Source organism: Grampus griseus (assembly GCF_964374135.1).
Source record: "Grampus griseus genome assembly, chromosome: 17".
Lineage (NCBI taxonomy): Eukaryota > Metazoa > Chordata > Mammalia > Artiodactyla > Delphinidae > Grampus > Grampus griseus.
The window spans coordinates 30623690-30647347 of NC_139011.1; the positions used below are offsets into that span (position 1 = coordinate 30623690).

Here is a 23658-nt window from a genome sequence, read left to right on the forward strand (position 1 = left end):
TCAAAATGTTAGCAAGAACAGGGCAATGAAGCATAATGATAGCAAAATGTAGTACAATTAGTTTCAAGAATAAATTGAGAAAGGAGAGTATATAATCAAAGAAATAATGGCTGATAATTTTCCAGAATTTATGAATGGCATTATTCCTTAGAGTGAAGAAACACAATAAGATAAAAATTTGTCTGAATCTAGACTTATCACAGTGGCACTATAGAACTGTAAGGACAAGAAGTAAACTTCAAAAAACAATCTAAAAAAAGAAGACTGCCTAGAAATGAACAGAAATAAAAAGGCAACAGAAGGGCATACGATAAAAGATAACTACATTCAAAGTGCTGACAGAGGGCTTCCCTGGTGGCTCAGTGGTTGAGAGTCTCCCTGCCGATGCAGGGGACACGGGTTTGATCCCTGGTCTGGGAAGATCCCACATGCCGCAGAGCGGCTGGGCCCGTGAGCCATGGCCGCTGAGCCTGCGCATCCGGAAAAAAAAAAAAAAAAAAAAAAAAAGTGCTGACAGAAAATAACTGTTAACCTAATAATCTATAGGCAGCTCAACTACCAGGAATGAGGGTGCAATGAAGACTTTTCAGACACTGCCTGATTATCCATTCACAGATCCTCACTGAAAGATACATTAAAGAACATTGAGAAGGAAAGTAAAACAAGAAAGAAGGAACAAGTGAGTGGTATGCAACAACAAAGAAAAAGCCACCAGGTTTGATAATTAGAAAATCATTAGTGACCTTAGACAAGGCTTTCGGTAGAATGGTACAGGGATATTAAATTAACTAGGAAGAAAATGGTTATGTATAGCATTTTCAAGGTCTACTTGTTGATCCTACTGAAAGTAATTTTATAGTTAAAAACTGTGCATGTATGTGCATATATAAACACATACGTAATACATATGTATGATTTTTTTATGTATGATTCTAACTTTAAAGCTTCCTAAGGTACAATGACTAATTTATACTATATTTATGTGGTCCGAAAATACATTTAAGCTAAACCATAAATATTTTAGAATAAGTAAATGTTGAGAGTACACTGTAATATTGAAAGATTTCAAAAGAAATATAGAAAAATATATTTTTCCCAAATACAAAAATCATGTTATGTACCTTATATAAAGATATTATATGAAGATTTTACAAATTATAATAAGAATAGAAGACAGTAATATCTTAGTTTTAGAAACACATGTGTTTCTATCTTTAGGATATGGCATCGGGAATAAACAAAGGGATAAAAAATGAAAACAAAGATCTCCTAGAGGATGTTTTATAACTTTTCTTATCAGTAACTGATTATTTCCCAAAGGTCATTTATAACATAAGAAAAAATATATAGTAATTCCTCAGTATCCCAGGGGATTTTTGTTCCAGGATCCCCGCAGATATCAAAATCCATGGGTGCTTAAGTCTCTTATATAAAATGGCATAGTTACTTGCATATAACCTACACACATCCTCCATATACATTAAATCATCTCTAGATTATTTATAATACCTAATACAATGTATGTAAATAGTGGCCAGTAAGGGAAATTCAAGTTTTGCTTTTTGGAACTTTCTGGAATTTTTTTTCCCCAAATATTTCTATCCATGGTTGGTTGAATCCATTGATGCAGAACCCAAGGATACAAATGGCCAAGTTTCAATTAACCTTTGCCCAAAATAATGGTTCTTAATTTAAATTTAAATTTGCTACCGATAACACAAGTTTTATTGAATTACAAGAAAAAAATTGGTAAACTCCTGAATTCAAAACCAACTAAACTTTTGTAATTCTTCAAAACCACAGGATTACATATGTAGATAACATCTTATGCCTTATGCCTACAGTCTTATGTCTTAATAAACACTAATGAATACATCAAACTACATTACTCAATATTTTACTGTCTGAATTTATATTCTCAATTTCTCAATCATGCAGAGAAAGTACAAGCACACTCGAGTTTATAATATGCTTAAGAGGAGATTCTTTTGATAGTAGTAAATATAATTCTACCTTAAATTATCTGGTTTCAAACCTTTTTAAAATACTTAAAATCTCAAATTGTCAATTATACAGTATATGAAAATAAAGTATAACTCAAGGTTTTGATAATTGGTTCAATTTTTAGAATTTATGAAAAATAATCAAGACTCAAACCAAGATTGGAAGACTTCATGATGACACAAATGTATAAATTGTTTCAACTTGCTATTTTCTTCTTAATACAGTTACAATAACATATTAGAAAAACACAAAATAACACAAAATTAAGCTCAGTTAAAATAACAGATTTTTAACATGTTAAAATTATCTAACAACATTTACATTCAATCAAAGAAGCAGCATATCACAGACTAAAGTACATTTCTCACTTCAGTTTTCCATAGTTAACCAGAAATATGAAAAGCTGACTGCAAGGAAATTTGAGGGTCATTTCAAGAACATAGAAACTTAGCCATAAATCAGTGTAAATAATCTAATGTGAGAGGTTATTCTGGAAAATTAATAGCAACTTGTTTTTTCCGTATTCTATCTGCCATTTTCATTACCGTTAGCACTGCTGGGAATATAATGAAGATCACATTTCTAAAAACGGAAATATTTCCCTAAAAGTCTAACCTAATAAAAAATTATTGTACCACAGGAACTTTAACTCCAAGTAAATTATCATTTTGCTAAATTTGCTAGAATAATTATCTTTATATCACACTTAATAAAATTTTCCTTTAAGGAAAAAAAATCCTAAAATACAGTTAAGAACTGAAGTATCATTATTATTAGTAAAGCAGTTATCGAAAGTGGTGTACAGATTTTTAAAATAAGGCAATTAGGAACCTTTGTCTTATTTACAGCATAAACAAAGAATGTCTCAAATAAGACTATCACAAAGAGATATCAGCTTTTTCAAAACAAATAACTTACAGTATATTCAGTAGTCCCTTTGGGTTTCTGAAAAGACATTCTCCTCCCATCTTTCTTGTCTAGAGTCTTCTTTTGGCCAGTGTCTGAAAAAAAAAATGATGCAAAACTCTATTAAATTCATTTTCCTTTCACAGTAATGTCAAGGACCGCTAAATAGAGCTCACTGGGCAGATATCTACTGGATTCACCAGTAATACAGCTTGCTACGTAGGATTCTCTACTCTAAAATACAACCGAGTAGCAAAATAAGTAAATGTACTTCCTTCCTGCTTGCTTTACGAACTGACCAGTATGAAACACTATTAATAACTGGAAGTCAATTCAAAACCTAACTGGAAGTCAATTCAAAACCTAAGTAACTGTCAGCTGAAAGGAAGGTATTAAAAAGTAAGTTAAGGGCCATATCTTTCAACACATCTAACCTGATTATAATAAAACTATATTTGAAGATTATTATTATTAACCAAACCAAGTCTGAAATATGTAACATTAATCTTCACAGTGTCTCTACTGCTACAATCATAGTAAAAGACAGAGTCGTCTTTTGTATTAAATTACTGAATTCCTTACATATACCATGAAGTAGATTAAGATACTCTTTCATATACAAACATACTTTTATGCACTTCATTTCAGATAGAGTGCCAACTATTTTTCACTTGCTTATCAAGACATTTCACTTGAACACATCATTACCACCAAGTTTATGGTATTTGTTTTAGTTTAAATTTTGCACTAATGTTAATCTTCTCATCTATACTTCATGTAACAAAGATTGCACTGAACTGATAAAATACCACTCCTATCTAAACAATTTTAAATAAAATCTCTAAAAAAAAATCAAACTCTAAAACACTAATAAAAAACTCAAAACTGAGTAAGACGGTAAACATAGCAAAATGCTATACTCACACTCAGTTTTTATAAGATTAAAACAGTAATTTTCAAAGAAAAATTAGTTCTACCTAAGCCTAAAGAATCTAGAAAATATCTACTTCATTGCTCTCCACCTATCCAATCTTAATTGACATTTTGACCATACCACAGTTTGCTTATATGTATCTAATTAGCTCAGTTGGGTGAATGGTTCTAATGAAGCATTAACAGTAACAAAAATAATATTAATAATCAAGTCTGAATCCGAAAGAAGTCAGTTAGCTCTGCAATACTTAAAAAGGCTGTCCTAAAACCTTCCTGATCACCCAGGCTAAGCCAGATCTGTTATTAGTCACAGAGCATCTTTGTCTCCTTCACAGCATCTAGCACAGTTTAAAGTTTCTTTTTAAATCTCTCCCACTAAACTGTAACCTATAAAACACCGCGCTTGCTTTGTTCACAACAACTTCTCAGTGCCTAACAAAGAGCCTGACACAAGGCAAGCATCACATTTGAATGAACTAATGTTTTGAAGCTACAACTTGAACTGTACCTAGAACTGCCACAATTCTTATAGCCATTTTTTTTTTTTTTAAGAAAAGTGGACAAAGGAAAAAAATATATATATACAGTCTGGCTGTAGAAAAAGAGGCATTTTTCTAAAGGTATGGTGAGAATGCAAAATGGTACAATTCTTAGTGAAAGACAATATTTTTGCTTATCACTATATTCTAATATTTTCTCCAATGAACAGCATATATGTGAATTTGATTTTTGTGATAAAACATTAAAACTATTTTTAAATAAATTTTTAAAATTTATTTCTGCTATTTCATAAACAGCAGGAGCCAAAAACACTTTCCTCATTTTGCAATTTAAAAGCAATGCAAAATACAATTACAGATTACTTTTAACTAGTAATATATATCCCTTCTTAATTGATTTCAGGAGTAAACGTTAGTCTACACTTATTTGTCTAACAGTAGTTTTTCAATCCGTTAAAGAGTTCATTAAACATTTAATCACAATTAAGTTTGCAACTGCACTACCATTTTCAAAAGTTCGCCATGGAGTGCAGTTCAGAGCAAAAAAACTAATAAACCAGTTTTCTGCAGTTTAGAGTTTCAAACAAATTGAAAGTATTCACTTTAATAATTTAAAATTGTAAAATATATTGTAATAATATTATAAAAATAGTTCTAAAATTATTTTAATAACCAATATTAAAACATGTATTCACAAATATAAGTACCAGAGTACAATGAAATACACTGATCATTCTTTTCTATCAATATGAAAATATAATCACAGTAATTGAGAGTTGAAAGTGATCACAGTTGTTCCATAGTCCAGTCTCTTACTTGGTAACTTTATAATACCCTCTCTTACATGGTAACTTTATAATACCCTTTTAAAGACAGTTGCCAGCAAACATGAATCTAGGTTGGGAGTATGGAAAGGAGAGGTCCTATTTTTCTTCTTTACAAAAATTATTACAGTTTAGAAATGCATAGATATTTGACAATCAAAATAACAGTTAACATTTACCAAGTGCCTAGCATATTCCAGGCACTGTTCTAAGGACTTTATATTTACTTATTGTCTTACCTAATTCATCAACCTTATAAAGTAGGTATCATTATTATCCCCATTTTACAACTGAGAAAACCAAGGCACAATTTTGGTTATCAAAATGAAGGAGTATTACTGGCATCTAATGGGTATAGGCTGTGGATACTGCTAAACATTGAGTGCTAAACAATGCACACAACAGTCCCCCCAAAAAGAACAATGTCACAAAATGTCAACACTGCTGAGGCTGAGAAACAATGCTATACACCAAGCACCTAATACAGTAGTAAGCATGACATACGGTAGGTGTTCAATAAATATCTGATAAATAAATGAATATATATGACTTTCCCTGAGATATAATTATCTGGTATATTGGAAAGAGCAGGGAGTTAGATTTTACTCCATCATTACCAGAAGCAAAATCTTAACATATGTAATCTAAAACAAGAAATTCCCATCTAGACTGCATCCTACAAGTTTTGATACATTGTATTTTAATAATTCCATCCAAAATATTTTATGGCTTTTACCCTATTTCTTCTTTTGCTATTTAGAGAATATTGTTTAATTTGCCAATCTATGACAATTTAAAATTTTTATCTTTTGGTTACTGAGTTCTAGCTTAATTGTACTGTGGTGAAAGAAAATACTCTTAAATAGTTAAAACCTATAAAATTCGTTGAAACTTGCTCTATAATCACATATAAATTTAGTAAATGCTCCATACATGCTTGAAAAGAATGTGTATTCTGTACTGTAGGGTAGTGTTATATGTGTGTTTGTGTGTATGTGTGGATATGCATACATACATACACACACTCCTATCTCCACATCCATGAGATTACGTCTGCTGATTGTGTTGTTCAAATCTTCTACATCCATATTGGTTTGCTTCTGCATGCTTATTCTTTAAATTATTGATAGAGACTGTTAAAATCTCCCACTATGATTGTGGGCTATTCAGGTCCTCCTAAGTCTCCTTACTTTGCTTACTATATTTTGAGACCGTGATATTAGGTTCATACAAATTAAGAACTGAACACCTACTAATTGTTTTAGATTACATCTTCCCAGTATATTGAAACTTTTCTTACAATATTTTTTGCCTTAAAGTTTGACGTACTCTTTAACTATTATGTTAGTGGTCATCCCATAGATTACAGCCTAAATTACTAATTTTTCACTATCTAATATTAATTAGCACTTTTATCATCTTTCTGGATAATGTAAGGATGTTAAAAACTATGTGCCTTTACCAAGACTTATATGCAATTGTTATTACATACTTTAATTACATGTATGTGTATTTAAAAACACTGTGAGACATTATTATTTTTCTAGATAGTCAACATTCATTTAGTTTTGCCCTCATATTTACCATTTTAATTGCAGCTCTGGGTAATTTCACAGGGGATGGATTCTAAGCTGGTAGGTATTTTCCCCTGCCGTTTAGTTTCCACTGTTTCTGTTGAGAAATCAACTGTCAATCTTATTGCTACATCATTGACTATTTGTTCTGATTGCTTTTAAGATTTTTCATCTTTAGTGAGATTTGTATTGATTCCATTAGGGGCCTATACGGATGCTTGAATCTGTGAATTAAAGTATTTCATCAGTCTTGGAGTTTTCAGCCATTCTCTCATTAAATAATACTTTTGCCCCCCTTTTTTCATTTGGGGGACTCAAATATACACACATTATAACTTCTAATTAAATCTTTTTTTTTCTTTTTTGGCTATGTTGGGTCTTCATTGCTGGGCATGGGCTTTCTCCAGTTGTGGCAAGCAGGGGCTACTCTCCGTTGTGGTGCGCAGGCTTCTCATTGAGGTGGCTTCTCTCGTTGCGGAGTGACATGTAGGCTCAGTACCTGCAGCACGCGGGCCCTAGAGCAACCGGGCTTCAATAATTGTGGCGCATGAGCTCAGCAGTTGTGGTGCATGGGCTCTAGGGCGTGCGGGCTTCAGTAGTTGTGGCGTGCAGGCTCAGCAGTTGTGATGCGTGGGCTCAGTAGTTGTGGCTCATGGGCTCTAGAGCAGAGGCTCAGTAGTTGTGGCACACGGGCTTAGTTGCTCCGTGGCATGTGGGATCTTCCCAGACAGGGATTGAACCCATGTCCCCTACATTGGCAGGCAGATTCTTAACCACTGTGCCACCAGGAAAGTCCCAAGAACTTCTAATTATATTTTGTATTAAGCTTACCCCCTCCTTTATTTTCTTTTTTTTGTCCCTCTCTCTTTATTCTGGATATTTTCTTCTGACCTATCTTTCAATTCACTAATTCTCTCTTCTGTGATGGCTAATTTGCTGTTAACTTCATCCACAAAGATCCTAATTAAGACCTTTAGATTACATTAATCTAAAAAATTGGATTACATTTTTCAATTCTAGAATATCCATTTTTCTTTTTTATAGTTTGTACCTCTACAAAACTCTTAATTAGCTCAAAATTCTCAACACAGCTATTTTAAATCTGATAACTACAAGATACAGAGTTCCTGTGGATCTGTTTCTATTTTCTTGTTTTTTTCTGCAATCTTGTCAGGTGCCTAATTATATTTTATATACCGGATACTAAATTTGAAAAATGGTCTATAGACAGAATTTGACACAAAGAAAGCTGTATTTCTCCAAAAAAGATGTTTGCTTCTGCCAAATACTTGAGGACACTAGCAATACCAGATCTTATTAATGCAGTTACAGGAATGATAATTTAAAGCTGAGCTACCATCCTATGAGAGCCTAGCCACTTCAGTTTTTCTGTATCCTAAGGTACAGCATTTTGGGGTTCTAAGTGAAAGGAGTTCACCCCTCTCCTGTGGTGGGTCTTGTCCTGTCCCTGTCTCCTTGTACCCAACAGGCCACCAAAAGCACCTCTTCATCTCTCAGCTGCTGCTTCTGGAATCAACACAACCCCCAGGGGAAAAAAAGCAATCCCAAATTGGAGCTGCTCCTCCTTGGGCCTCTGTCAGCACTCAGATCCTAATCTAGTCATATCAGTTAGCATTCTAATACCCTCAATAAAATGTGTTTTGTTTTCACTCAGCTATTTATTTATTTATAATTGAAGTATAGTTGATTTACAATATTGTGTTAGTTTCTGATATACAGGAAAGTGATTTAGTTATACATATATATACATATTCATTTTCATATTCTTTTCCATTGTGGTTTATTACAGGATATTGAATATAGTTCCTGTGCTATACAGTAGGACCTTGTTTATCTATTTTATATATAGTAGTTTATGCCTGCTAATCCCAAACTCCTACTTTGTCCCTCCCGCACCTCCCTTACCCTTTGGTAACCATACATTTGTTTTCTAAGCCTATGAGTCTGCCTCTGTTTTGTATATAAGTTCATTTGTATATTTTAGATCCCACATATAAGCAATATCATACGGTATTTGTCTTTCTCTTTCTGACTTTAGTTCACTTAGTATCATAATCTCTAGGTCCATCCAAGTTGCTGCAAATGCCATTATTTCATTCTTTTTTATGGCTGAGTAGTATTTTATTGGGCATATATACCACATCTTCATCTATTCATCTGTCGATAGGCATTTAGGTTGCTTCCATGTCTTGGCTATTGTAAACAGTGCTGCGGTGAACACTGGGTTGCATGTATCTTTCAAAACTAGAGTTTTCACCAGATATATGCCCAGGAGTCAGATTGCTGGATCATACGACAACTCTATTTTTAGTTTACTAAGGAAACTTCATACTGTTTTCCACAGTGGCTGCACCAATTTACATTCCCACCAACAGCATAGGAGAGTTCCCTTTTCTCAACATCCTTTCCAGGATTTGTTATTTGTAGACTTTTTAATGACTGGCCCAGCTTTTTAAATTGTTCTCAGCAGGACAATCTGAATTACCTAGCTTGCTATTACCAGACAGAGAAGTCCCAAAAGATTTTTAAGTAGAGAACTGAGAAAGCAGTATCAGACTTTAAATTAAAAATCATGTTGGTAATAGAATGGGAAAGGCAAACTGGAAGAAGCAAGGCTGAAAACCAACAATGAAAACTGTATGAGGTTTAAAATATGAAAAAACACCTAGTATAACTGAATATTGTAATTTTGGTAGTAGCTACTGATAAAAAGTTTGATGATTTAAAAATACTGACATAGACCTTCAAGATGGCGGAAGAGTAAGACGTGGTGATCACCTTCCTCTGCACAAATACATCAGAAATACACCTACATGTGGAACAATTCCTACAGAACACCTACTGAACGCTGGCAGAAGACCTCAGACTTCCCAAAGGAAAGAAACTCGCACGTACCTGGAAAGGGCAAAAAAAAAGAAAAAACAGAGACAAAAGAACAGGGACAGGACCTGCACCTCGGGGAGGGAGCTGTGAAGGAGGAAAAGTTTCCACACACTAGGAAGCCCCTTCACTGGCAGAGATGGGGGGGTGGGGGGGGGAAGAAGCTTCGGAGCCACGGAGGAGAGGAGAGCACAGCAACAGGGGTGCAGAGGGCAAAACAAAGAGATTAACGCACAAAGGGTCGGTGACAACCAGCACTCACCAGCCCAAAAGGCTTGTCTGCTCACCTGCCGGGGCAGGAGGGGGCTGGGAGCTGAGGCTCGGGCTTCGGTTGGATCCCAGGGAGAGGACTGGGGTTGGCTGTGTGAACACAGCCTGAAGGGGGCTAGTGTACCACAGCTAGCTGGGAGGGAGTCTGGGAAAAAGTCTGGACCTGCCTAAGAGGCAAGAGACCATTGTTTCGGGGTGCACAAGGAGAGGGGATTCAGAGCACCGCCTAAATGAGCTCCAGAGATGGGCGGGAGCCACGGCTATCAGTGTGGACACCAGAGACGGGCATGAGACGCTAAGGCTGCTGCTGCAGCCACCAAGAAGCCTGTGTGCGAGCACAGGTCACTATCCACACATCCCCTCCTGGAAGCCTGTGCAGCCCGCCACTGCCAGGGTCCCGTGATCCAGGGACAACTTCCCTGGGAGAACACATGGCGTGCCTCAGGCTGGTGCAATGTCATGTTGGCCTCTGCCACCGCAGGCTCGCCCCGCACTCCGTACCCCTCCCTCCCCCCCAGCCTGAGTGAGCCAGAGCCCCCGAATCAGCGGCTCCTTTAACCCCGTCCGGTCTGAGCAAAAAATAGACACCCTCAGGCGACCTACACGCAGAGGCAGGGCGAAATCCAAAGCTGAACCACAGGAGCTGTGCGAACAAAGAAGAGAAAGGGAAATCTCTCCATGCAGCCTCAGGAGCAGCGAACTAAAGCTCCACAATCAACCTGATGTACCCTGCATCTGTGGAATACCTGAATAGACAATGAATCATCCCAAAATTGAGGCGGTGGACTTTGGGAGCAACGATAAATATATATTGTTTTCCTTCTTCTCTTTTTGTGACTGTGTATGTATGTGCTTCTTTGTGTGATTCTGTCTGTATAGCTTTGCTTTTATCATTTGTCCCAGGGTTCTGTCTGTCCGTTTTTTGGGGGTTTTTTAGTATAGTTTTTAGCTCTTGTTATTATTGGTGGATTTGTTTTTTAGTTTGGTTGCTCTCTTCTTTCTTTTTTTTTCTTTATTACATTTTAATTTTTTATTTTTAATAATTATTTTATATTTTTTATTCGAATAACTTTTTCTTTTCTCTTTCTTCCATGTTTTTTTTTCTCTCTCTCTCCCCCCCCCCCTTTTTCTTCTGAGCCATGCAGCTGATAGGGTCTTGGTGCTCTGGCTGGGTGTCAGGCCTGTGCCTCTGAGGTGGGAGAGCTGAGTTCAGGACATTGGTCCACCAGACACCTCCCGGCTCCACGTAATATCAAATGGTGAAAGCTCTCCCAGAGATCTCCATCTCAACGTGAAGACCCAGCTCCACTCAACGACCAGCAAGCTACAGTGCTGGACACCGTACGCCAAACAACTAGCAAGACAGGAACACAACTCCACCCATTAGAAGAGAGGCTGCCTAAAATCGTATTTTTGCAGACACCCCAAAACACACCACCAGACGCAGGCCTGCCCACCAGAAAGACAAGATGCAGCCTCATCCACCTGAACACAGGCACCAGTCCCATCCAGCAGGAAGCCTACACAACCCACTGAACCAACCTTACCCACTGGGGGCAGACACCAAAAATAACGGGAACTACGAACTTGCAGGCTGCAAAAAGGAGACCCCAAACACAGTAAGTTAATCAAAACGAGAAGACGGAGAAACACACAGCAGATGAAGGAGCAAGGTAAAAACCCACCAGACCAAACAAATGAAGAGGAAATAGGCAGTCTACCTGAAAAAGAATTAAGCATAAGGATAGTAAAGATGATCCAAAATCTTGGAAATAGAATGGAGAAAAATACAAGAAACACTGAACAAGTACTTAGAAGAAATAAAGAGCAAACAAACAATGAAGAACCACACAATAAATGAAATTAAAAATTCTCTAGAAGGAATCAATAGCAGAATAACTGAGGCAGAAGAACAGAAAAGTGAACTGGAAGATAAAATAATGGAAATAACTACTGCAGAACAGAATAAACAAAAAAGAATTAAAAAGAATTGAGCACAGTCTCAGACACATCTGGGACAACATTAAACGCACCAACATTCGAATGATAGGGGTCCCAGAAGAAGAAGAGAAAAAGAAAGGGACTGAGAAAATATTTGAAGAGATTATAGGGAAAACTTCCCTAACATAGGAAAGGAAAGAGTCAAGCAAGTCCAGGAAGCACAGAGAGTCCCGTACAGGATAAATCCAAGGAGAAACACGCCAAGACACATACTAATCAAACTATCAAAAATTAAATACAAAGAACAAATATTAAAAGCAACAAAGGAAAAACAACAAATAACATACAAGGGAATCCCCATAAGGTTAACAGCTGATCTTTCAGCAGAAACTCTGCAAGCCAGAAGGGAGTGACAGGACATATTTAAAGTGATGAAAGGAAAAAACCTACAACCAAGACTACTCTACCCAGCCAGGATCTCATTCAGATTCGATGGAGAAATTAAAACCTTTACAGACAAGCAAAAGCTAAGAAAATTCAACACCACCAAACCAGTTTTACAACAAATGCTAAAGCAACTTCTCTCGGCAGGAAACACAAGAGAAGGAAAAGACCTACAATAACAAACCCAAAACAATTAAGAAAATGGTAATAGGAACATACATATCGATAACTACCTTAAATGTAAATGGATTAAATGCTCCAACCAAAAGACATAGACTGGCTGAATGGATATAAAAACAAGACCCATATATATGCTGTCTACAAGAGACCCACTTCAGACCTAGGGACACATACAGACTGAAAGTGAAGGGGATGGAAAAAGATATTCCATGCAAATGGAAATCAAAAGAAAGCTGGAGTAGCAATTCTCATATCAGACAAAATAGACTTTAAAACAAAGACTATGACATGAGACAAAGAAGGACATTACATAATGATCAAGGGATCAATCCAAGAAGATATAACAATTGTAAATATTTATGCACCCAATATAGAAGCACCTCAATACATAAGGCAAATACTAACAGCCATTAAAGGGGAAATCGACAGTAACACAATCATAGTAAGGCACTTTTAACACCCCACTTTCACCAAAGGACACATCATCCAAAATGAAAATAAATAAGGAAGCACAAGCTTTAAATGATACATTAAATAAGATGGAACTTAACTGATAAAGGACATTCCACCCAAAATCAACAGAATACACTTTTGGCTTATGGAACATTCTCCAGGACAGACCACATCCCGGGTCAGAAATCAAGCCTTGGTAAATTTAAGAAAATTGAAATCGTATCAAGTATCTTTTCCGGCCACAACGCTATGAGACTAGATGCCAATTACAGGAAAAAAATCTGTGAAAAATACGAACACATGGAGGCTATACAATACATTACTTAATAACCAAGAGGTCACTGAAGAAATCAAAGAGGAAATCAAAAAATACCTAGGAACAAATGACAATGAAAACACGATGACCCAAAATCTATGTGATGCAGCAAAAGCAGTTCTAAGAGGGAAGTCTATAGCAATACAATCCTAAGTCAAGAAACAAGAAAAATCTCACATAAACAACCTAACCTTACACCTAAAGCAATTAGAGAAAGAAGAACAAAAAACCTTCCAAAGTTAGCAGAAGGAAAGAAATTATAAAGATCAGATCAGAAATAAATGAAAAAGAAATGAAGGAAACAATAGCAAAAATCAATAAAACTAAAAGTTGGTTCTTTGACAAGATAAACAAAATTAATAAACCTTTAGCCAGACTCATCAAGAAAAAAAGGTAGAAGACTTGAATCAATAGAATTAGAAATGAAAAAGGAGAAGTAACAACTGACACTGCAGAAACACAAAGGATTATGAGAGATTACTACAAGCAACTCTATGCCAATAAAATGGACAACCTGGAAGAAATGGACAAATTCTTAGAAAGGTATAACCTTCCAAGACTGAACCAGGAAGGAATAGAAAACATAAACAGACCAATCACGAGCACTGAAGTTGAGAATGAGATTAAAAATCTTCCAACAAACAAAAGCCCAGAACCAGACGGCTTCACAGGTGAGTTCTATCAAACATTTAGAGAAGAGCTAACACCTATCCTTCTCAAACTCTTCCAGAATATAGCAGAGGGAGGAACACTCCCAAACTCATTCTACGAGGCCACCATCACCCTGATACCAAAAACCAGACAAAGATGTCACAAAAAAAGAAAACTACAGGCCAATTATCACTGATGAACATCGATGCAAAAATCCTCAACAAAATACTAGGAAACAGAATCCAACAGCACATTTAAAGGATCATACACCATGATCAAGTGGGGTTTATCACAGGAATGCAAGGATTCCTCAGTATACGCAATTCAATCAATGTAATACACCATATTAACAAATTGAAGGATAAAAACCATATGACCATCTCAACAGATGCAGAAAAAACTTCTGACAAAATTCAACACCCATTTATGATAAAAACCCTCCAGAAAGTAGGCATAGAGGGAGCTTACCTCAACATAATAAAGGCCATATATGATAAACCCACAGCCAACATCATTCTCAATGCTGAAAAACTGAAATCATTTTCACTAAGATCAGGAACAAGACAAGGTTGCCCACTCTCACCACTCTTATTCAATACAGTTTTGGAGGTTTTAGCCACAGCAATCAGAGAAGAAAAAGAAATAAAAGGAATCCAACTTGGAAAAGAAGATGTAAAGCTGTCACTGTTTGCAGATGACATGACACTATACATAAAGAATCCTAAAGACTCTACTGGAAAACTCTAGAGCTAATCAATGAATTTGCTAAAGGAGCAGGATTCAAAATGAATGCACAGAAATCTCTTGCATTCCTATACACTACTGATGAAAAATCTGAAACAGAAATTAAGGAAACACTCCCACTTACCACTGCAACAAAAAGAATAAAATACCTAGGAATAAACCTACCTAAAGAGATAAAAGACCTGTATGCAGAAAACTATAAGACACTGATGAAAGAAATTAAAGATGATACAAACAGATGGAGAGATATACCATGTTCTTGGATTGGAAGAATCCACATCGTAAAAATGACTATAGTACCCAAAGCAATATACAGATTCAATTCAATTCCTATCAAACTACCAATGGCATTTTTCACAGAACTAGAACAAAGTATTTCACAGTTTGTATGGAAACACAAAAGACCCCGAATAGCCAAAGCAATCTTGAGAAAGAAAAACAGAGCTGGAGGAATCAGGCTCCCAGACTTCAGAGTATACTACAAAGCTACAGTAATCAAGACAGTATGTTACTGGCACAGAAACAGAAATATAGATCAATGGAACACGATAGAAACCCCAGAGATAAGCCCAACACACACACATGGTCACCTTATTTTTGATAAAGGAGGCAAGAATATATAATGGAGAAAAGACTGCCTCTTCAATAAGTGGTGCTGGGAAAACTGGACAGCTACATGTAAAAGAATGAAATTAGAACACTCCCTAACACCATACACAAAAATAAACTCAGAATGGATTAAACACCTAAATGTAAGGCCAGACACTATAAAACTCACAGAGGAAAACATAGGCAGAACACTTTATGACATAAATCACAGCAGGATCCTTTTTGACCCACCTCCTAGAGAAATGGAAATAGAAACACAAATAAACAAATGGGACCTAATGAAACTTAAAAGCTTTTGCACAGCAAAGAAAACCATAAATGAGACGAAAAGACGGCCCTCAGAATGGGAGAAAATATTTGCAAATGAAGCAACTGACAGAGGATTAATCTCCAAAATGTACAAGCAGCTCATGCAACTCAATATCAAAAAAACAAACAACCCAATCCAAAAATGGGCAGTAGACCTAAACAGACATTTCTCCAAAGAAGATATACAGATTGCCAACAAACACATGAAAGGATGCTCAACATCACTAATCATTAGAGAAATGCAAAGCAAAACCACAATGAGGTATCGCCTCACACCAGTCAGAATGGCCATCATCAAGAAATCCAGAAACAATAAATGCTGGAGAGAGTGTGGAGAAAAGGCAACCCTCTTGCACTGCTGGTGGAAATGTAAACTGATACAGTCACTATGGAGAACAGTATGGAGGTTCCTTAAAAAACTAAAAATAGAACTACCATAATACCCAGCAATCCCAGTACTGGGCATATACCCTGAGAAAACCATAATTCATAAAGAGTCATGTACCACAATGCTCACTGCAGCTCTATTTACAATAGCCAGGACATGGAAGCAACCTAAGTGTCCATCGACAGATGAATGGATAAAGAAGATGTGGCGCATATATACAATGGAATATTACTCAGCCATAAAAAGAAACAAAATTGAGTTATTTGTAGTGAAGTGGATGGACCTAGAGTCTGTCATACAGAGTGAAGTCAGTCAGAAAGAGAGAAACAAATACCGTATGCTAACACATATATATGAATCTAAAAAAAATTTTAAAATGGTTCTGAAGAAACTAGGAGCAGGACAAGAATAAAGACGCAGATGTAGAGAATGGACTTGAGAACATGGGGAGGGGGAAAGGTAAGCTGGGATGAAGTGAGAGAGTGACATGGACTTATATATAATACCAAATGTAAAATAGATAGGTAGTGGGAAGCAGCCGCATAGCACGGGGTGATCAACTCTGTGCTTTGTGACCACCTAGAGGGGTGGAATAGGGAGGGTGGGAGGGAGACGCAAGATGGAGGAGGTATGGGGATGTATGCATATGTATAGCTGATTCACTTTGTTATAAAGCAGAAACTAACACACCATTGTAAAGCAATTATACTCCAATAAAGATGTTAAAAAAATAAAATAAAATAAAAATAAAAATATTGAGCTGGGAGTCAATATTTTCAAACTCAATAATATAGACTTTAAACTTTTAAAAGCATCTTCTAAACTAAAAAAATATGCTGATTACTGTTTTTCTAATTAACTGATCCCATCTATAGTGAAGTAGTACAGGAAAAAATGCCTGTACTTTCAACCTTTCACTTGCTATTGACTGCTTATCCATAGTCAAAACAGAAATAAACTTTTAAAAATATCCCTCAATTTTTCTTGAACTTTGTAACTATCCTCCTCTAGATATCAGCCTATGTTTCTGCTTCTTTTCATAGTCGAATTTTTGGAAATAAGAGTCTACTTTCACTGTCTTTACTCCATCACCTCCTACTGATTCCACAATGTACTGCAATGTCTTCTGTCTTCCCAGTTCCCTAAACCTGCAAAGGAGAATAAACTAAAGGGCAAATTTGATAGTCTTTTTCAATTTTATTTTATTTGAACTTTATGAAGCACCCAACTAATTCCTTATCAATGCTCACCTTTCCTTTCATTTGGTAACATCTCACACTCCTTGGTCTCTAACCTGTTTTTTGTTCCCCTTTAATGCTCCTTTCCTCTACCCAGCCAAGGAATTTTTGTGTTGTGTGTGGCTCACTTCTAAGTGAAAAGATCCATGATACAGAGTGCTATAGAGTCTTGCTATTTAAAATTGTGTTCCAAGGACCAGCAGCACTGGCATCACCTGGGAGCTTACTGTGACGGCAGGATCTCGCGTTTCACTCCAGAACTGATTCACCGTTGCATCCACAATAAATTTGAGAAGGATTGTTAGTAGAGCTTTTGAAAGGATTAAACTTGCAGACTGAATAACTGACAGAAGAAACAGGCTTCTTTATACAACTCCCTACCTGTGACAGTAACACTAGCATCTTCAAATCTCTGTCAAACGAATTGTTTTCTAAGGTAGTCATTGTGATAGACTACCTTACAGTTACTAAATACTCTGTATTCCTCCCTGGGGAGGAATATAAAATACACTGTACCATCCCACTGATGTCAGACTTGGCTATGTGACTTGTTTTTCCCAAGGAAACGTGAACAGAAACCATGAGTCTTTCAGGTAGAAGTGTTAAGACCCAACATTAAACTTCTAAGGTCTTTTTTCCTTGTATCTCAAGACCAGGGCTGTTCCATATAGTGACTACTCCCTAAAAGGCTATTACACATACACATACCTGTGCACACACATCTAGTCATTCCTGTTTCTGCTCCTGATTAAATTAAAATGCTTGTAAAATAAAAGTTCTTCAGGAATTCATGCATAAGAAGCAAATCACCTACTAGAAGAAAAAGAAAACAGTCTAGCTTGCTTAAGACCTCTTACTGAAACATTATTCAATGCCACAAGAATGAAATTATACGAAATTATCAAAATAAAAACTCTAGGAATAATCAAAGGAGTAGCAGGGAGCACTGAACAATTATGTAGTGGAAAAACTATCTGTGACTGGTGTAAGTATGACAGCGCTATGTAAGTATGAGAATTGCAAATATGATGTAATGAATATCAGGAGGTGGGGAGAAGAAATATGGGAGATGACACTGCTCATGTTACCTCAAAGAGTTAAAGAAACCCCACCTAAAACTGAAAGAAGAATGTAACAATAATACCAATCTCTTAATATTTTTGCAGATTCTGCTTAACTTTAGACACACCATTTAAGAAATACTTTCTTAAGGCAAACAAATATCTTTCAGTCACTCTTTCCCTCTAACCATCTATCCATCATTTTATACGTATATATTCATAAAACAGATCTTAACAATAATGCCTACCCTAACATTAATGACATCACTATATAGTTGGATTGGAGGTGGCTTTTAAGCTTTAATATTTGTTATGCATGACTTCTTCATAGTTAGCATGCATTAGTTTTACCAAAGTTTATAATCTAGCACCTACCCCTCAGTTAAGACAAACCATCAGATAACTGCATATTTGGGTTAATTGTTTTCGTCCTGTACAGAACTGTTTTTACTACCTTGCATTTTGTTGTCACACCACTGAACTACATTAAAGAACGGTGTTAAAAAATAGCTTTTTGAAATTAGAATCTGTATTTACTATAAAGATGATGAGGACACTTTTTGCTATATTAGAATTCCATGAGAATTTTTTCTCTTTATTCTATCAGGAAAAGTTGCATTTTTCTTACCCGCCTAAGCAACGGGTTTATCTTTATTTTAGTGACACTGTGATTTATGTCTGATCACATTTCCCTTTTCACTGATTGCTAGAAAACAAAGGCTAATTTCTGGCCTTTCTCTAATACATTAATTTGGTCTTAAAACATGCCCCTTTTTTGTACTAATATTCATTCATTCAAAAAAATGTATCAAGAGTCTCTTAATGTAAGTTTGCTGATGGCCATTAGGGAGTCTTTATAAACACAGAAAAAAACTATTTTCAGTTACTTTACTTTTTGATTAATGTTTGATTTATTGAAGTACAAATATAAAAATCTAGTTTTCCTTTAAGCCTTCAACTGTAAGTGTATTCTATTTATAAAACTAGTACATTTAACACACTTTCTAAGGTGCTTTTGATAGTTGATCAACTCAAACAGAAAACAAACTAAATATCCTTAAATACAAACGAGTAATTAAATTCTCTCACATATATATACTAAATTGTATTTATACATCTACTATCGTAAACACTTTAATTGCCTCTAACAAGAAAACCTTTCTAAAAACTTAACTCTAGTAAATACATTGCAATAAAGTTTTAAATATAATGAATGTTAAGTTCTCTTAAACATTCCAGTAGTTTCAAAATTTAGCCAAATACTTGCACCTTTTAACTTAAAATCACTCAAAAAACAATTACATAAGTATTCATCTTCAATTAGATTCTTAGACTAATTTGTATGCACTCTAATAGGCCTAATTCTCTGAAATATAACAAATATTTTAAAGACCAAATACACTGATTATTCCTAAACTTAATACAAAAATACTAAGCATTTAACAAATTTCATCATTTCCATATTTACTTCTAACCTTAACAAGGGTAAAAGACTTACCCACTAAAGAAAGCAGTGATTCTCAAAGTGTGGTCCCCAGATCAGCAGCATTGGCATTACTTTAGAAGTTGTTAGAAATGCAAATAATGGGTCCTGGCTCATCAGAAACTCTAGAGGAGGGGTCCAACATTTTTTTTTTTATACATATACATATGTTCCCATATCTCTTCCCTCTTGCATCTCCCTCCCTCCTACCCTCCTTATCCCACCCCTCCAGGCGGTCACAAAGCACCGAGCCGATACCCCTGTGCCATGCGGCTGCTTCCCACTAGCTATCTACCTTACGTTTGTTAGTGTATATATGTCCATGCCTCTCTCTCGCCCTGTCACAGCTCACCCTTCCCCCTCCCCATATCCTCAAGTCCATTCTCCAGTAGGTCTGTGTCTTTATTCCTGTCTTACCCCTAGGTTCTTCATGACATTTTTTTTCTTAAATTCCATATATATGTATTAGCATACGGTATTTGTCTTTCTCTTTCTGACTTACTTCACTCTGCAGGACAGACTCTAGGTCTATCCACCTCATTACAAATAGCTCAATTTCGTTTCTTTTTATGGCTGAGTAATATTCCATTGTATATATATGTGCCACATCTTCTTTATCCATTCATCCGATGATGGGCACTTAGGTTGTTTCCATCTCCTGGCTACTGTAAATAGAGCTGCAATGAACATTTTGGTACATGACTCTTTTTGAATTTTGGTTTTCTCAGGGTATATGCCCAGTAGTGGGATTGCTGGGTCGTATGGTAGTTCTATTTGTAGTTTTTTAAGGAACCTCCATACTGTTCTCCATAGTGTCTGAACCAATTCACATTCCCACCAGCAGTGCAAGAGTGTTCCCTTTTCTCCACACCCTCTCCAGCATTTATTGTTTTAACAAGTCTTTGGGTGATTCTGAGGCACATTAAAGTCTGAGACTCATTGCTTTACTGTAGCCTCAACTACTCAGAGGCAGTTTTGTCCTAAAACACAGATAATGTAAAAGTCTTGAGTTCAGCCATCCTGTGAGGTGAGCAGCAATTCTAAAATGGGCAAATCTACTTCATGCTTGAGAACCAATGGACAAAGGAAACAATATTAAGACCTCAAACTTAGTTGGAGTTACCATCAGAGCAGATTGAGGTTGTTTATCAAGAAGAGATTCTTCTCCCCCTCACCTTAGGAAATGAGACTAAGACTGGCGACATCTAGGGTTATCCTCTTCCATGAGTAACCAGCACCATGAGTTGTTTTTTTAATAGTAACAACTGGTACTCCAAATCCTATACAGGTACTTGGTCTTCTCTGGGTTCAAGATAAACTATTATCTAACTCTTTCTGACAATCTGCATCTGCAATTTCCAACCTAAAATATATCTAAGTTTTCTTACACCTTCCTTGGATTTTACGTTTTCATCTCATTTTAATATCCTTCTGATTCTAAATAAATTTCAGTGGCTATCCATCCTATCCTTTACCTAATTTAACTTGTTTTAACTTTAACATCACACATGATAGAATTTTGCATTCTTCTCACATTTTTTCCTGTCTGACATAACTCTTAGAAATAGGAAGATAACTCTCAAATGGATTCTATATCCCTTATTTCTTTGCCTGGCCCAGATTCTTTGTCAGGAAAATGGGATAATAATAGTACCTATCTCACAGAGTTTTTATTAGGATTAAATAAAAGTATCTGCTAGTGCCTGCTCCATAGAAAATGTTCTTAGCCACTCTTATTCTTGTCATTTCCCCAAAAGATACTGTTTTAATTGGTAAAAGTAAATGAAAAGAAACTTCAAATAGGAGTGAGATGTATTTAAAGTATACTGTCACCAAGTGGGAGAGCAGAGTTGACGTAACAGGGAAGTTTATGATAAAAACTATGCTACAATTAAGTTGAAACTCTAAATGTGTTAAATTTTTTTACTTATTACCATGTGATCTAGTAACTGACTACTTTTAAAGGTTACCCAATACAGGTTTATGGTGATGCCTCCAAACCTGATCTATACTTAAGGTCTAAAAATTTTTTTGAATCAGAACATAATTTACTCTTTAACCAGGAGCAAAAATTGTGTCATAGTGTGTCTTCTTTGTAATTGTTATTAACTAGAGCAATGGTGTGATAAGCTCCTTAATGTGTCTAAGTCCCAATTAGATGTTCCTGAGGGGACTATAATGTTGGAATCAGCAAACACTGAAAACTGGTAAAAGCAAAAGCAGCCACCTTGGAGAGGAGTGAAGGCATCAGTTAACACTGTCAGGTAAGCAGTTTGTTTACAGAAAGAGTTAAAATCAGAAACATATGACCAAAGTTTTATCTGGTCCATCCTTAAACTGTCAATGGTAAAACTATTTTATCAGCACCTTTACTGAACATGAAATGGTGAGGGGTAAGATCACAAACAAATGGAGTCCTGGAGCGTAGCCGATCTACAAGTGTAGAAGTGTCTGCACAAGATATACTGCTACAACACACAGGACATTTGAAAGAACTGAAGGAAGGGTGACAAATAACAGGGAACTTAAGCAGCTGTTATAAAAATCTAAAATAAAGGTAGTCACAAGCAGAAAGAGTAGAAGAAATCCTTTAAACAGACTAACAAATACTCATTCCAAAGGACACAAATGTAAAGAAAAACCCTATACCCGAAACCTATCTGGTAGGCAGCTGCCAAGAAAAGATCTCTCATTTTAAGCAAAGGCTGCCTAGAAATTAATGAAGAACCATTTATTTTTTACCTGTATGTGTACATGTTGCCTCTCAAAGGAGTCAACTGAGGAAGCTATACTTATTCTAAGAGTGGGAGGGGGTAATCAAGTTATTGCTGGGGCATTCATCTTTTGAACTACCTTCAGAAATCTGTAGGCATAACTTTATAGACTTACAATGTTTTTAACCCCAAATGCTATTTAATTTGTAGCTTTACCATCTATCACGTTCACTAATTCTGTTCCAAATGAAAAAAGAGCTCCAGAGTTGAGAACCTTTGAGATCATCCAATCAACCTCATTTAAAATGAGAAAATATACACCCAGAGAGATTAAGTAATTTATACAGATTCTTTCAGCTAGTTAATGCTAGAAGTACCTGTCCACTGACCTTGGTCATAAACTGACATCACAAGGCCTTTCTAACTTGTGTCAAGAGATTTGGGGGCACCATGAATATTAAAGAAAGTGCCATGAGTTCATAAGGCAGCTTCAACAGAAGAGGAATCGGTATAGTATTTTGAAGCTGTAACTCTGAAGGACAGTGTTTGATATAGCAGTGTGCTCAATACATGTTTCTGAATCAATGAATCAGATGTATATATTTGGGCAAATTTGTTAAATTATTCATCATATCCCCTTCCAGGTTAAGTTACACCACATATTTCTCAGTTCTTCATCTTCCTAGAGGCTGGTCACATTTCAACTGTTTTCAATTAATCAACTGAGGTGTCATAAAAAAAAAAATCCTTTATTCAAACACTTTAAAGTTCTAGTCCTCATCCCTGGTCCCACCTTTAAGAGGATTCTGCATCTGATTAATGTCCTTCAAAGCAGAAACCAAGTATCCCCTTTTTCATTTTTCTAATTCCATAAACAAGAATTGTGAAGAAAAAATATTATGTAAAGTGAAGAAAAATTAATAAAAGGGACCATGATAAAATTACATTTTAATATTCAAGTTTCTTCAAAGCTTAAATTACACACACACACACACACACACACACACACACAAAATCAATAGATATCCTCACAGTTTCAGTGCTTTAAAATGAATGTTAGGATGTGGGTCATGGATAGATTTTATATTCTTTGTACTTTTCTCTATTTTCTAAACTAATACTCACATAATTTACTCTCATAACACCAGAATGCATATTAAAACAGGTAACAAGAATAAAATATGATTAGGAGAGGTCTGCCACTTATTAACTCAG

General features: G+C 35.9%; 1 protein-coding gene across 6 annotated transcripts in view; it reads right to left on the bottom strand.

Moving 5' to 3' along the window:
* Positions 1 to 23658, bottom strand: part of OXR1 (oxidation resistance 1) — a 455696-nt gene that overhangs the window by 76496 nt on the left and 355542 nt on the right. For all 6 annotated transcript variants that reach the window (XM_082674597.1, XM_082674595.1, XM_082674598.1 and 3 more), the window contains one exon: positions 2923 to 3005. In XM_082674597.1, coding sequence (XP_082530723.1) covers positions 2923 to 3005 — 83 coding nt within the window. The remainder of the gene's footprint in view (positions 1 to 2922; positions 3006 to 23658) is intronic.